A 14,295-nucleotide genomic window follows, 5' to 3' on the forward strand; every position below is an offset into this window, starting at 1 on the left:
TTAGACGACAAGTTTGGCAACGGAGAACAGTTTCCAGTTCACCCCTCTCAAGAAACCAGAACTACTCTTTAAATGTAGGTGTGAAGATGACAGTTTGAATGTGACATATTCACAGCTCAGCTACATGTCTTCCACTTGCACAACAGAAGTTGCTGATTGGTGGCTGTTTTTCTAATCACTCCCTGTTTTACTATGAGAAGGCAAACAACTTCAATAGGACTTCTATATTTAATCAGCTCCCTTTTTTTCTACATTAGCGTGATGTAACTGCAAATCTCAGACACTACTCTGGCTTCAAGGTTGTTTCAGACATCTATTTTCTCTTAAGTCAGACACCAGAATACCTCCATAATGAAAATGCTTGTCCCACTGGGTATGCATATATGCATAGTGGGAGGTTGGTATAATGAATTAAAGCCTGCTGTACTTGTATTATTTCTTGGATTGTTACTGAAGGAAATAAATCAGCTTTCAATGCATAATTTTCACTTAGAATTAAAAATCCAAAGTATTGCCAGATAAGTGATGAGAAAGAGGTTTTTTGCACCATATGCTGATGTAGTTCAAGTGTATTTTTGGGTGGAAGAAACACTTAGGGTCAAAGAAAGTGGAAGGAAAACAGACATTGCCCATACTGATGGTTAAATGCTCACTAGAAACAGTTGCTGGCATAATGAGAAACACTGGAAAGCCATAGAGTAGGTCTGGCACTTAGCCGACCCATGCCAGAAGATGAGGGTTATTGTGGTGGCAGCAACTTGGGAGGCAAATGATAAAGGGAACAAAGATAGTGTGGGGCTCCATCTAGCGCCTTTTATATCCCAAGCACATTACAGGTAGATACTGGTAGTACAGCTGCTGAGTAAACTAGCAAGGTACCCAACATGCGCTCACCAAGAGCTCACAAATAGCACTGACATAAGAACCTGTTTTATTTTGAGAAATAGCATAGGCCGCAACATCTCAGATATGTTCTACTCTTTGTCCAACTTAAAGAGCCCATATTCTTTTTCAGTCATCAGCAAGGGGCAAAGGCAACACCTCACATTAGCATCCAATCTGAAGATTACTGTTAACAATTCAGCCGAAACCCTTATACTATTATGCATAGAGCTTGAAACTAAATCCCAATGCGGAACTTGGAGCAACAAGCTCCTTTCCTTGCCTAAATTCAGTCGAACTGCCAGTGTGGACCCACACTGACAGGGTATGTTTTCACACGAGAATATAAACTATATATAGTTTATATATAAAAATGAGCGGATAAACTATTACCGTCACAAATTATGTGGGGCTAGAGCTATTTCCAAACATGATGTTTACTAATGACAGGTTGTCAGAGTTAATTAAATTCCTAAGTACTGATTTCATCAGACCGCCTAACCCTATCACTTACAAGGTGAATTATGGCTTTTAATTGTTCCAATTTTACCTGCTAATGAAAATGCATGGTGCCATTAGTAAGGCCTGTCAGCTACATTTATGTGCAAAGAAATGATCTGACTCTGCTTTGGTGACCTAATCCTGTCCATGAAAACTTTCAAGTACAGGACAGTAAATAACTACCCCTAAAGACAAAGGGGACAGATGGGAATACGCTCAGAACAGAGCAACAAATCACAGAATCAAGAAAAACAAAATATTCCAGGTCTGAGTGCCATTAAAGTTCTACAGAACAGAAACAAGTTTGTCTCCTGAAAGAACTAATCAAATATTTATTACCTTCTGCTCATGAGAGTAATAAATAAATAAATAAAAATCAGTGGAGATACCGATTATGCTCTTTTCATTGTGAGGCTCTCTCAGTTTCGGGATTTACCCACCATTTATCTTTATTTGTTTCTCATTATTGATAGCCACTTGAAGTGGCAGTACTAGGCAGTGACTTTCCAACACCTTTTCCAACATTCCAGTAGAGGATTTCTGAGCGTTCATGTACAAATCCAACTGCTGCTCCTTTTGCAATGAATCATAGAATCATAGAATATCAGGGTTGGAAGGGACCTCAGGAGGTCATCTAGTCCAACCCCCTGCTCAAAGCAGGACCAATCCCCAATTAAATCATCCCAGCCACGGCTTTGTCAAGCCTGACCTTAAAAACTTCTAAGGAAGGAGATTCTACCACCTCCCTAGGTAACGCAGTCCAGTGTTTCACCACCCTCCTAGTGAAAAAGTTTTTCCTAATATCCAACATAAACCTCCCCCACTGCAACTTGAGACCATTACTCCTTGTCCTGTCCTCTTCTACCACTGAGAATAGTCTAGAACCATCCTCTCTGGAACCACCTCTCAGGTAGTTGAAAGCAGCTATCAAATCCCCCCCTCATTCTTCTCTTCTGCAGACTAAACAATCCCAGTTCCCTCAGCCTCTCCTCATAACTCATGTGTTCCAGACCCCTAATCATTTTTGTTGCCCTTCGCTGGACTCTCTCCAATTTATCCACATCCTTCTTGTAGTGTGGGGCCCAAAACTGGACACAGTACTCCAGATGAGGCCTCACCAATGTCGAATAGAGGGGGACGATCACGTCCCTCCATCTGCTCGCTATGCCCCTACTTATACTTATACAATGGTCCTCAAACATCACCTCTATCAATAGTAGTAGAGAAGCAACCTAAGTCCCTTCCATGTGAAGTAATAAAATCTAGAAAATTTTTGCATCACTATTGCATTTTCCCATGAAAATGGCCGACTCCACAGTGGAGCCTCACACAGATTTTTAACTACAAAGACTAGTTAAAACCTCAAGAATACTATGCTCTAACATTCTGAACTGTATAACCTCCTACAACAAGCATTAATTTCAAACAGGTGTTACAGTAGACAAATGAAACTACATATGACTACTGCTAAAAAGACATCTACAGAAAGGGAGAAGACAGAGAGAGATGTGCTTAAAACTTAAGAAAATCAAAAGAAAAACAAATTTAGATGATACACAAAACAAGGGGAAAACACTACAGTACAAAAGCGGTGTCTCCTCCCTCTTCAAAACAAGACAAGCACTGCCATGAAGAGAATGAATAGTTACCTGCATCCATATCTGCAAAGAATGGAACAGCCAGTAAGGAAAAGAAGGAACCAGAAATTCAGTGTCTCAGAGTTGGATTTAAAGTTCATAAGGAGAATAAATAAAAATCAAGAAAATATTTTTAGTGAAAAATATACCTCAATTATGTGCTACGATGATATACATAGTCTCAAATGGTACAAGTGACTAAGCTTAAATTAAAATAACAAATACAATGAAAGTTTTGAACTACATATTAAACTGTAGCATAAAACTAGAATTAAAAAAAAACAAAAAAACCTGTTCTTCTCCAGGCCCCAAAATTAGTGATCTAAAAAATAATGGAACAAATTCATAACACAGAAGTTTTATTTCAAAATCTTTATGGTCTCTGGTACAAGAAACTTAAGGGCCCAATCCTGTATACATCCAATACCAAGGGTGGTAGTAATTGCCTTCAGCAGCCAAATTGGAATTAATGGAAGTAGTCATAGTAGTAAGCATTACATTGGGTAGTGAGTGAAATTTATGAATCTGAGATTAAGAACATTTCCCATATGGACAAATACTTCATGGGAAAGCATTTAAAAATGATAAGATACTACAAAAAAAAAAAAAAAGGTATACATTTGTACTTGTTGCCTCTCCACTATGACAAATGTTCAAAGGAAGCATACTTTATTTTTTACCAACATTGCAGAACGACCAATGATGATTTTTTTTACTGTACTATTTCTGTATGATATATTAAAACATCAATTAACAGTGCACTGCATGAAAGCAAAAGAACTAAAATCAGCATGCTTTTAATCATCCGCATATCCACTTACCTTCAGGAGATTCCTCCTGGACATATGTGCCAGTCAGATACCGGTGCACAAGTGCAGACTTGCCACTAGCTAAATTCCCCACAATTCCCTGGAATGAAAAGATGATACACGTTGAGCCATAATCAAACCTTCTGATATTTAAAAAATATAACAAATAGTATGATTTGTATAATTTTCTTTTAACAAAAAATCTCTCAATAACCCAAGATTTAATATTTTAACCTCTAAGTTTATGAGAAATACCATTTATAAGAAAAACTAGCAATGTATCTCAGAACACACAACCCCAAAAAAAATTCATTGTGAGAGCACTAAGGCTGCTGCACACCGCATACATAGTGCAAAAGGAATGCCATGAGAAGTGAAGCTATTTACAGTCCCTTCCCTCTACTCCTCCTCCGGCACACACATCACCACTACTGTACACTATATACAATAGTGCACTGCAATCTTAGCTCTGCCCCCCACCCTGCAGAGGATGCCAGACTTCCAGAACACATCAATGATCTCAGGTAACAATTCTGATGTAACTGATGCTGCGGAGTCAGCAGAAGAAACACTATTGTTATGAGTCACACAAAGTTAATTTCTTTTGTTTGTTTGTTAAAAACCTGCAAATAAGTGTCAGTTACAATTGCTCTGTTCGCTTCAAATTCTTGCTCTAAACCACCCCTTTGGTAGCTCATTTACTTCATTTACTTCTGATAAGCTGTCCCCTACACTCGGAAGAAGCACCCTCTTGTGCATTTGTCAATCATTCCCCTGTATTCAAATTCCTCCTTAAAATACAGTTCTGAAAGCATTTACTTGATAATACACCTTTCTGAAAAGGTGGAATACTACTATACATGATTTCAAGACCACACTTTTTCCTGGTTGTTCATTGTGAGTCTCAACAGTTCTGTTATCCATCTAGTTCAGTACTTAAGCTCTTGGGTCAGTAACTGTGTGCCACTATGCACTTTTGATCTCTGAACACAATAAAGGTGTTTCATGAACAAAAAATTAATAGGTTTCAGAGTAGCAGCCATGTTAGTCTGTATCCGCAAAAAGAAAAGGAGTACTTGTGGCACCTTAGAGACTAACAAATTTATTTGAGCATAAGCTTTCATGAGATACAGCTCACTTCATCGGATGCATTCAGTGGAAAATAAAAGTGGGGACTGAATGCATCCGATGAAGTGATCTGTAGCTCACGAAAGCTTATGCTCAAATAAATTTGTTAGTCTCTAAGGTGCCACAAGTACTCCTTTTCTTTCTACAAAATTAATAGACATTCTATCCATTTCATGGGATCCTTCTTATTGGCATGCTGAACTAAGGTGGTTTGTTCAAAATGATATGTAGGATACCAAACAATCCCAAAGTGACAGAGTTTGGGCAGTGGGCTTAGAATCATAGAATATCAAGGTTGGAAGGGACCTCAGGAGGTCATCTAGTCCAACCCCCTGCTCAAAGGAGGACCAATCTCCAATTTTTGCCCCAGATCCCTAAATGGACTGAACTCTCAACCCTGGGTTTAGCAGGCCAATGCTCAAACCACTGAGCTATTCCTCCCCCCCCAATTGGGGAAAGCCTTATGATCTTGGATCTATTCTCCCTCACTGCAAGCATACTCCAGTAAAGAATAGGTAAAGGTAGCTTCTTGAAAGTTGCTTACTCTCCTTCCATACTCCAAAGGTAGCCAGTAATGCAGCTGTGGAAGTATCTTAAGCAAAGAGCTCATAATCCAAGCTCATGAAGACAGCCCTTGCCCAATAGGCCATATAAACCTTCAGGTGCAGGGAGAGATGTGGACTACAAGTGCGGGAATCATAGAATATTAGGATTGGAAGAGACCTCAGGAGGTCATCTAATCCAATCCCCTGCTCAAAGCAGGACCAACACCAACTAAATCATCCCAGCCAGGACTTTGTCAAGCCGGGCCTTAAAAACCCCTAAGGATGGAGATTCCACCACCTCCCTAGGTGACCCATTCCAGTGCTTCACCACCTTCCTAGTGAAATAGTGTTTCCTAATATCCAACCTAGACCTCCCCCACTGCAACTTGAGACCATTACTCCTTGTTCTGTCATCTGTCACCACTGAGAACAGCCTAGCTCCATCCTTTTTGGAACCTCCCTTCAGGTATTTGAAGGCTGCTATCAAATCCCCCCTCACTCTTCTCCAGACTAAATAACCCCAGTTCCCTCAGCCTCTCCTTGTAAGCCATGTGCCCCAGCCCCCAATCATTTTTGTTGCCCTGGATCATAGAATATCAGGGTTAGAAGGGACCTCAGGAGGTCATCTAGTCCAACCCTTTGCTCAAAGCAGGAACAATCCTCAATTTTTGCCCCAGATCCCTAAATGGACCCCTCAAGGATTGAACTCACAACCCTGGGTTTAGCAGGCCAATGCTCAAACCACTGAGCTATCCCTCCCTCCCCTAAAAAGGAAGGAGTGCCAGAGACTCTCCTGAATAAAAACAGAAAGGAATTTAAAATAGATAATAAGGAGGGCAAGAAAGAAAAGAAAAGCAGAGAGAAAGGGGGAAATGGAGGGATCAGAGCTACTGCATTGGGCCATAGTGCATGAGGGAACACAAGTCTATGAATCAGCTGTTGCGGGGGAGATAGCTTGATCACAAGCAGTTTGGGAGTCACCTGCAGCAAAAGAAACTAACAGGATTATGTCAAGAGAAATGCCACTGTATTTACGAGCATAGGTGCTACCAACCTAAGCAACAGACCAAAATAAATAAATCCCAAGTAAAGCTGGAGCTAAGTGGTAGTAGGAAGGCCATCTGTTCAGCACGGTTCTGTGTGAGCCGACTTTGAAGAGTGTTTAAACAGAGCACACCGGAAGATTTTAATCTAATTTCATCTAAGAGGAATTACTGAGTATGCTGGTACATGCTGAAACATATACATCTAAAAATAAGTGTTAGGTAAGACGCTGGACAAGTTCAATCATTTCGACAGCTTGGATTTGCCTCATTCTCAAACACCAGCTAAACAAAAGGATGCTCTCTGGTAACCTATGACATGGCTTCAACTGAAGACAAAAATGTCTATAGGTTACTATGTCATGACTAGAGGTAAAAGCTGAAACCCTGCTAAGACTGATGGGGCATGCCAATTCATTTGGCAGACCTCTAAAAGCATACAAGACAGCTACGTAATTGTGTGGCTGCAAACATTTTGGGCCAAACTTTCAAAACTTGTCTCTGAAATTTGCATCCTAGGACCAACCTGCATGAAAACAGACATTTATGTGTACAAATTGTCTTGACATCTCCAATTGCATGACTGGCACAGGGTGAACTTGCAGTCTGGCTGAAAAAGTGTTGCTCAACATTCTACTACTACTATACAGCAGCCTAGCCCAGTGGCTCTCAACCTTTCCGGACTACTGCACCCCTTTCAAGGGTCTGATTTACCTTGTGTACCCCCAAGTTACACCTCGCTTAAAAACTACTGGTTTACAAAATCAGACCTAAAAATACAAAAAAAAGTGTCACAGTACACTATTACTGAAAAATTGCTTACAATCTCATAGAGCTGTCAAGTGATTAAAAAAATTAACTGTGATTAATCATGCTATTAAACAATAAAATACTGTTTATTTAAATCTTTTTTTGGATGTTTTCTACATTTTCAAACATATTGATTTCAATTACAACACAGAATACAAAGTGTACAGTGCTCACTTTATATTTATTTTTATTACAAACGTTTGCACTGTAAAAAACAAAATAAATAGTATTTTTCAATTCATCTAATACTAGTACTGCAGTGCAATCTCTTTATAATGAAAGCTGAACTTATCAATGTAAAATTACGTACAAAAAAACCTGCATTCAAAAATAAAACAAAAAACTTTAGAGCCTACAAATCCATCTATGTTCAGCCAATTGCTCAGACAAACAAGTTTGGTTACAATTTGCAGGAGATAATGCTGTCCGCTTCTTGTTTACAGTGCAACCTGAAAGTGAGAACAGGTGTTTGCATGCACTATTGTAGCTGGCATCACATGATATGGACATGCTAGATGTGCTAAAGATTCATATGGCCCTTCATGCTTCAAACCACCATTCCAGAGGACGTGCTCCACGGATTCTGCTCAATAACAATCCAAAGTAGTGCAGAGCAACATATGTTCATTTTCATCATCTGAGTCAGACGCCGCCAGCAGAAGGTTGATTTTCTTTTTTGGTGGTTTGGGTTCTGTAGTTTCCGCATTGGAGCGTTGCTCTTTTAAGACTTCTGAAAGCATGCTCCTCGCCTCGTCCCTCTCAGATTTTGGAAGGCATTTCAGATTCTTAATCCTTGGGTTGAGTGCTGTAGCTATTCTGACAGGGTCAGGCCAGATGGCTATAGGAAAGTGATAGAAGGCAGATATATTAGCCCCAGGTTAAGTAGGTCCCTTTTCCCTGGGTAAGGTAATAGGGAAGGTTCCAGAACAATCAGGAACTTTCTGGAAACAATTAAGGCAGACAGGCTTAGAACACCTGCAGTCAATCAAGAAGCTGCCAGAATCAATTAAGACAGGCAGGCTAATCAGGGCACCTGGGTTTAAAAATAAGCTCACTTCAGTTTGTGGTGTGCGTGCGAGGAGCTGGGAGCAAGAGGTGCAAGAAGCTGAGAGTGAGAAGGCGTACTACTGGAAGACTGAGAAGTACAAGCATTATCAGAAATCAGGAGGAAGGTCCTGTGGTGAGAATAAAGAAGGTGTTGGGAGGAGGCCATGGGGAAGTAGCCCAGGGAGTTGTAGCTATCACGCAGCTGTTACAGGAACCACTGTAGACAGCTGCAATCCACAGGGCCCTGTGGTGGAATCCGGAGTAGAGGGCGGGACCGGGTTCCCCCCATCCCTCCATTACCCCAACTCCCTACTTGATACCGGAGGAGTTGACCTGGACTGTGGGTTCCACCAGAGGGGAAGGTCTCTGGCCTGTTCCCCGATCCACTAGGTGGATCAGCAGAAACTGAGGGGATTGTTCTTCTTCCTTTTCCCCATGCTGGCCAGTGATGAGGCTAACTGAGTGAACAGCAGATTCGAGCCACAAAAGTGGCCAAACTGAGGGCTGCTGTGAACCTTTGAGGCGAGCAAATCCGCCAATAAGGGCAGGACCCACCAAGGCACAGGAGGAACTTTGTCACACTATCTTTAGAAATCTCACATTGGTACCTTCTTTGCATTTTGTCAGATCTGTAGCGAAAGTGTTCTTAAAACAAACAACACGTACTGGGTCATCATTCGAGACTGCTATAACATGAAATACATGGCAGAATGCAGGTAAAACAGAGCAGCAGACATACAATTCTTCCCCAAGGAGTTGAGTCACAAATTTAATTAACGTTTTGTTTTTTTTAATGAGCGTCAGCATGGAAGCACGTCCTCTGGAATGCTGGCCAAAGCATGAAGAGGCATACAAATGTTTAGCATAACTGGCACGTAAATACATTGCAATGACAGCTACAAAAGTGCCATGCGAAAGCCTGTTCTCACTTTCAAGTGACATTATAAATAAGAAGGGGGCACCATTATCTCCCGTAAATGTAAACAAACTCGTTTGCCTGAGCAATTGGCAGAACAAGTAATAGGACAGAGTGCACTTGTAGGGTCTATAGTTTACATTGTTTTGTTTTTGAGTACAATCATATAACAAAAAAAAAATCTACATTTTTAAGTTGCACTTTCACGATAAGGATATTGCACTACAGTACTTGTATGATGTGAACTTTTGTTTATCATTTTTATAGTGCAAATATTTGTAATGAAAAATAAAGTGAGCACTGTACACTTCCAATTCTGTGTTGTAATTGAAATCAATATATTTGGAAGTGTAGAAAAACATCCAAAAATACTTAATAAATTTCAATTGGTATTTTATTGTTTAACAGTGCACTTAAAAACTGCAATTACTTGCAATTTATTTTTTTAGTGACTTTCTGACAGGGAGGCAAATGGAATCTGCAAGAGCAATCATGCATCAGTCCCTAGCTGTGTAGATTCATTGTTTCAGGCACCCAGAGAAGCCAGCAAAGAGGTAAATCATCGCAGGGCTGGGGACACCCTAGCCACTGGCTCCTACCCTGAGCCAGCATCAGCTGCTAATCCCGGCTGGGCTGGAGGCAGGAGAGGACAGGACTTCCTCTTCCCCTGCAAGGAGTGGCTGGGGCTGTGTCTGACCCACCTCCAGAAACATCCTCCCCTGCTTCCTGCCCCCATCGCTCCTCAGCTGCGTGCGGATCTGCTCCCCCAACTGCCTAACCCCCGTGCATCTGGATTTCCCATACCCAGACACCCACACCAAGCCTCACCCCATACACCCAGAACTCCCCTAGTCTTCCATACCCAAACTCACCCCACTGAATCTCAACCCCTGCATCTGGAGCCTCCCTGCACCCTGACCACCTCCCACTGAGCTCCTTGCAATCAAACCCCCACACTGATGAGCCCCAGCCCCTGCACTCCCGAGCCCGCACATCCAAATCCCCACGCCACTGACCCCCAACTGGCTGCACCCAGACCCCCACGCCACCAACCCCACTCCCCCAGCACAGAGACACCCCCACTGAGACCCTCACACCATCCGCTGATCCCCAACCACTTTCACTTGGAAGGCCCAGTCCCATTGCACCTGCTCCTGGAACCCCCGCCCCCAACGAGCCTCTGTGCATCCAGATCCCCCACACTGAGACCCCCCACTGAGCTGCCTCCATCTAGATGGCCCCACACAGAATCCTCTCACCCCACACCTGGATCCCCCCACACTGAGCAACTCCACTCTTGGATCCTGCCTGGTTGAGCTTGCCTGCCCCACACCTGGAGCAGCGCAGCAGGGCCTCAGTGTGTTTCTGTGGCAGGCCCAGGCCCAGGCCTTGTGCCGTGTCAGGGTCGGGCGCAGCCTCACCACTGACCCATGTCCTGGGGGTGGGGAGGCTGCAGGGTGATCCCCACCTTCATACAGCCAGTGGCCTGGCTGCCATGCTGGAGCCTCTGCATTTATTTATTGACAAATAAAACTTACTAAATTTTGCAGGATTTTAAAATACCATGCACAGAATTTTTAATTTTTTGACACAGAATACGCTCAGGAGTAACCCTATGCCCTGAACGATGCAGGTGTCCTGTGGAAAAAATAGTACGGTATAGCGTGTAACAACACTATCACATAATGCATACCTGCATGGGGGCAAATTAAGGTTGTCTGTGCAATCCTAACCTTTTGAGTACTAGACTCTACTACCAACATTTCCTCTAATTTTTCCCATCCACATGCAGAATGAATTGTTATGTGCACCAATATGGAGATGATCTGTGGTGGGGGTGGCGCCGAAGGGGTTCAAAGTGTGGGAGGGGGCTCAGAGCTGGGGCATGGGGTTGGGGTGCAGGGGAATGAGGACTCCGGCTGGGGGTGTGGGCTCGAGGGTGCAGGACAAGGATGAGGGGTTATTGGTGCAGGAGGGGCCTGAGGGCTGGGGCAGAGGTTTGGGGTACAGGGGGGTGAGGACTCCGGCTGGGGGTACACACACTGGATTGGGGCCAGGGATGAGAAGTTTGGGGTGAAGGCTGCCATGGGCTGCGGCAGGGAGAGAGCACCTGGGCTGGGGAAGAGCGTCTCTCCCCGTCCCAGCAGCACCTGGGCTGGGGCAGGGGAAGAGGTTCCTCTCTCCATCCACCGCCCCAGCGGCTCTTGGGGAGAGGCGCCTCTTCTCTGACACCACAGCAGCTCTGGGGCTGGGTCCAGGGGAGATGTGTCTCTCCCCACTGCAGGCCTGGAGCTGCGAGGGAGAGGGGTGTCTCCTGGCCGCGCCGCAGCCCCGGGGCTGGGGATGTTAAGTGCACGGCCCTTGGTGACCTCCTGTATGGCAATGCACCTTAGAGGGAACTTAGTCTGCATCCTTAGCCCTGGTCTACACTAGGACTTTAGGTCGAATCTAGCAGGGTTAAATCGATGTAAACCTGCACCTGTCCACACAATGAAGCCCTTTATTTCGACTTAAAGAGCTCTTATAATCGATTTCCTTACTCCACCCCTGACAAGGGGATTAGCGCTTAAATGGGCCTTGCCGGCTTGAATTTGGGGTACTGTGGACACAATTTGACAGTATTGACCTCCGGGAGCTATCCCAGAGTGCTCCATTGTGACCCCTCTGGACAGCACTCTCAACTCAGATGCACTGGCCAGGTAGACAGGGAAAGGCCGCAAACTTTTGAATCTCATTTCCTGTTTGGCCAGCGTGGCAAGCTGCAGGTGAGCATGCAGAGCTCATCAGCAGAGGTGACCATGATGGAGTCCCAGAATCTCAAAAGAGCTCCAGCATGGACCGAATGGGAGGTATGGGATCTGATCGCTGTATGGGGAGAGGAATCCGTGCTATCAGAACTCCGTTCCAGTTTTCGAAATGCCAAAACCTTTGTCAAAATCTCCCAGGGCATGAAGGACAGAGGCCATAACAGGGACCCGAAGCAGTGCCGCGTGAAACTGAAGGAGCTGAGGCAAGCCTACCAGAAAACCAGAGAGGCAAACGGCCGCTCCAGGTCAGAGCCCAAAACATGCTGCTTCTTTGATGAGCTGCATTCCATTTTAGGGGGTTCAGCCACCACTACCCCAGCTGTGTTGTTTGACTCCTTCAATGGAGATGGAGGCAACAGGGAAGCAGGTTTTGGGGATGAAGAAGATGATGAGGAGGAGGTTGTAGATAGCTCAGAGCAAGCAAGCGGAAAAACCGGTTTTCCCGACAGCCAGGAACTGTTTCTCACCCTGGACCTGGAGCCAGTACCCCCCAAACCCACCCAAGGCTGCCTCCTGGACCCGGCAGGCGGAGAAGGGACCTCCGGTGAGTGTACCTTTTAAAATACTATACATGGTTTAAAAGCAAACATGTGAAAGGATTAATTTGCCCTGGCATTCGCGGCTCTCCTGGATGTACTCCCAAAGCCTTTGCAAAAGGTTTCTGGGGACGGCAGTCTTATTGCATCCTCCATCGTAGGACACTTTATCACTCCAGGCCAGTAACACATACTCGGGGAATCATTGCACAACAAAGCATTGCAGTGTATGTTTGCTGGCATTCAAACAACATCCGTTCTTTATCTCTCTGTGTTATCCTCAGGAGAGTGAAATATCATTCATGGTCACCTGCTTGAAATAGGGTGCTTTTCTTCAGGGGACACTCAAAGGAGCCCATTCCTGCTGGGCTGTTTGCCTATGGCTGAACAGAAATGTTCCTCGCTGTTAGCCACGGGGGGTGTAGCCACTGTTTTATAAAATGTGTGTTTTTAAATACCGCTGTCCCTTTTTTTTTCTCCACCAGCTGCATGTGGTTTCAATGATCACAGGATCTTCTCCTTCCCAGAGGCTAGTGAAGATTAGAAAGAAAAAAAAACGCACTCATGATGAAATGTTCTCTGAGCTCATTCTGTCCTCCCACACTGACAGAGCACAGACGAATGCGTGGAGGCAAATAATGTCAGAGTGCAGGAAAGCACAAAATGACCGGGAGGAGAGGTGGCAGGCTGAAGAGAGTAAGTGGCGGGCTGAAGACAGGGCTGAAGCTCAAATGTGGTGGCAGGGTGATGAGAGGAAGCAGGATTCAATGCTGAGGCTGCTGGAGGATCAAACCAGTATGGTCCAGTGTATGGTTGAGCTGCAGCAAAGGCAGCTGGAGCACAGACTGCCACTACAGCCCCTGTGTAACCAACCGCCCTCCTCCCCAGACGCCCAAGAACGCGGTGGGGGGGGCCTCCGGCCAACCAGCCACTCCGCCACAGAGGATTGCCCAAAAAACAGAAGGCTGGCATTCAATACATTTTAAAGTTGTAAACTTTTAAAGTGCTGTGTGGCATTTTCCTTCCCTCCTCCACCACCCCTCCTGGGCTACCTTGGTAGTCATCCCCCTATTTGTGTGATGAATTAATAAAGAATGCATGAATTTGAAGCAACAATGACTTTATTGCCTCTGCAAGCAGTGATCGAAGGGAGGAGGGGAGGGTGGTTAGCTTACACGGAAGTAGAGTGAACCAAGGGGCGGGCGGTTTCATCAAGGAGAAACAAACAGGACTTTCACACCGTAGCCTGGCCAGTCATGAAACTGGTTTTCAAAGCTTCTCTGATGTGTACCGCGCCCTCCTGTGCTCTTCTAATCGCCCTGGTGTCTGGCTGCGCGTAACCAGCAGCCAGGCAATTTGCCTCATCCTCCCACCCCGCCATAAACGTCTCCCCCTTACTCTCAGATATTGTGGAGCGCACAGCAAGCAGTAATAACAGTGGGAATATTGGTTTTGCTGAGGTCTAACCGAGTCAGTAAACTGCGCCAGCGTGCTTTTAAACGTCCAAATGCACATTCTACCACCATTCTGCACTTGCTCAGCCTGTAGTTGAACAGCTCCTGACTACTGTCCAGGCTGCCTGTGGACAGCTTCATGAGCCATGGCATTAAGGGGTAGGCTGGGTCCCCAAGGAT

The 14,295-nt window shown here is 44.6% G+C and overlaps 1 protein-coding gene across 8 annotated transcripts in view; it reads right to left on the bottom strand.

Moving 5' to 3' along the window:
- AGAP1 (ArfGAP with GTPase domain, ankyrin repeat and PH domain 1) overlaps positions 1-14,295 on the bottom strand; it is a 694,100-nt gene that overhangs the window by 425,225 nt on the left and 254,580 nt on the right. For 5 of the 8 annotated variants that reach the window (XM_073306804.1, XM_073306803.1, XM_073306801.1 and 2 more), the window contains exons 3-4: positions 3,842-3,929; positions 3,033-3,044 (exon numbers count right to left, since the gene is read on the bottom strand). In XM_073306804.1, coding sequence (XP_073162905.1) covers positions 3,033-3,044; positions 3,842-3,929 — 100 coding nt within the window. The remainder of the gene's footprint in view (positions 1-3,032; positions 3,045-3,841; positions 3,930-14,295) is intronic. The other 3 variants (XM_073306802.1, XM_073306800.1, XM_073306805.1) reach the window with 1 other exon arrangement.

Source organism: Lepidochelys kempii, chromosome 11 (genome assembly GCF_965140265.1).
Source record: "Lepidochelys kempii isolate rLepKem1 chromosome 11, rLepKem1.hap2, whole genome shotgun sequence".
Taxonomy (NCBI): domain Eukaryota; kingdom Metazoa; phylum Chordata; order Testudines; family Cheloniidae; genus Lepidochelys; species Lepidochelys kempii.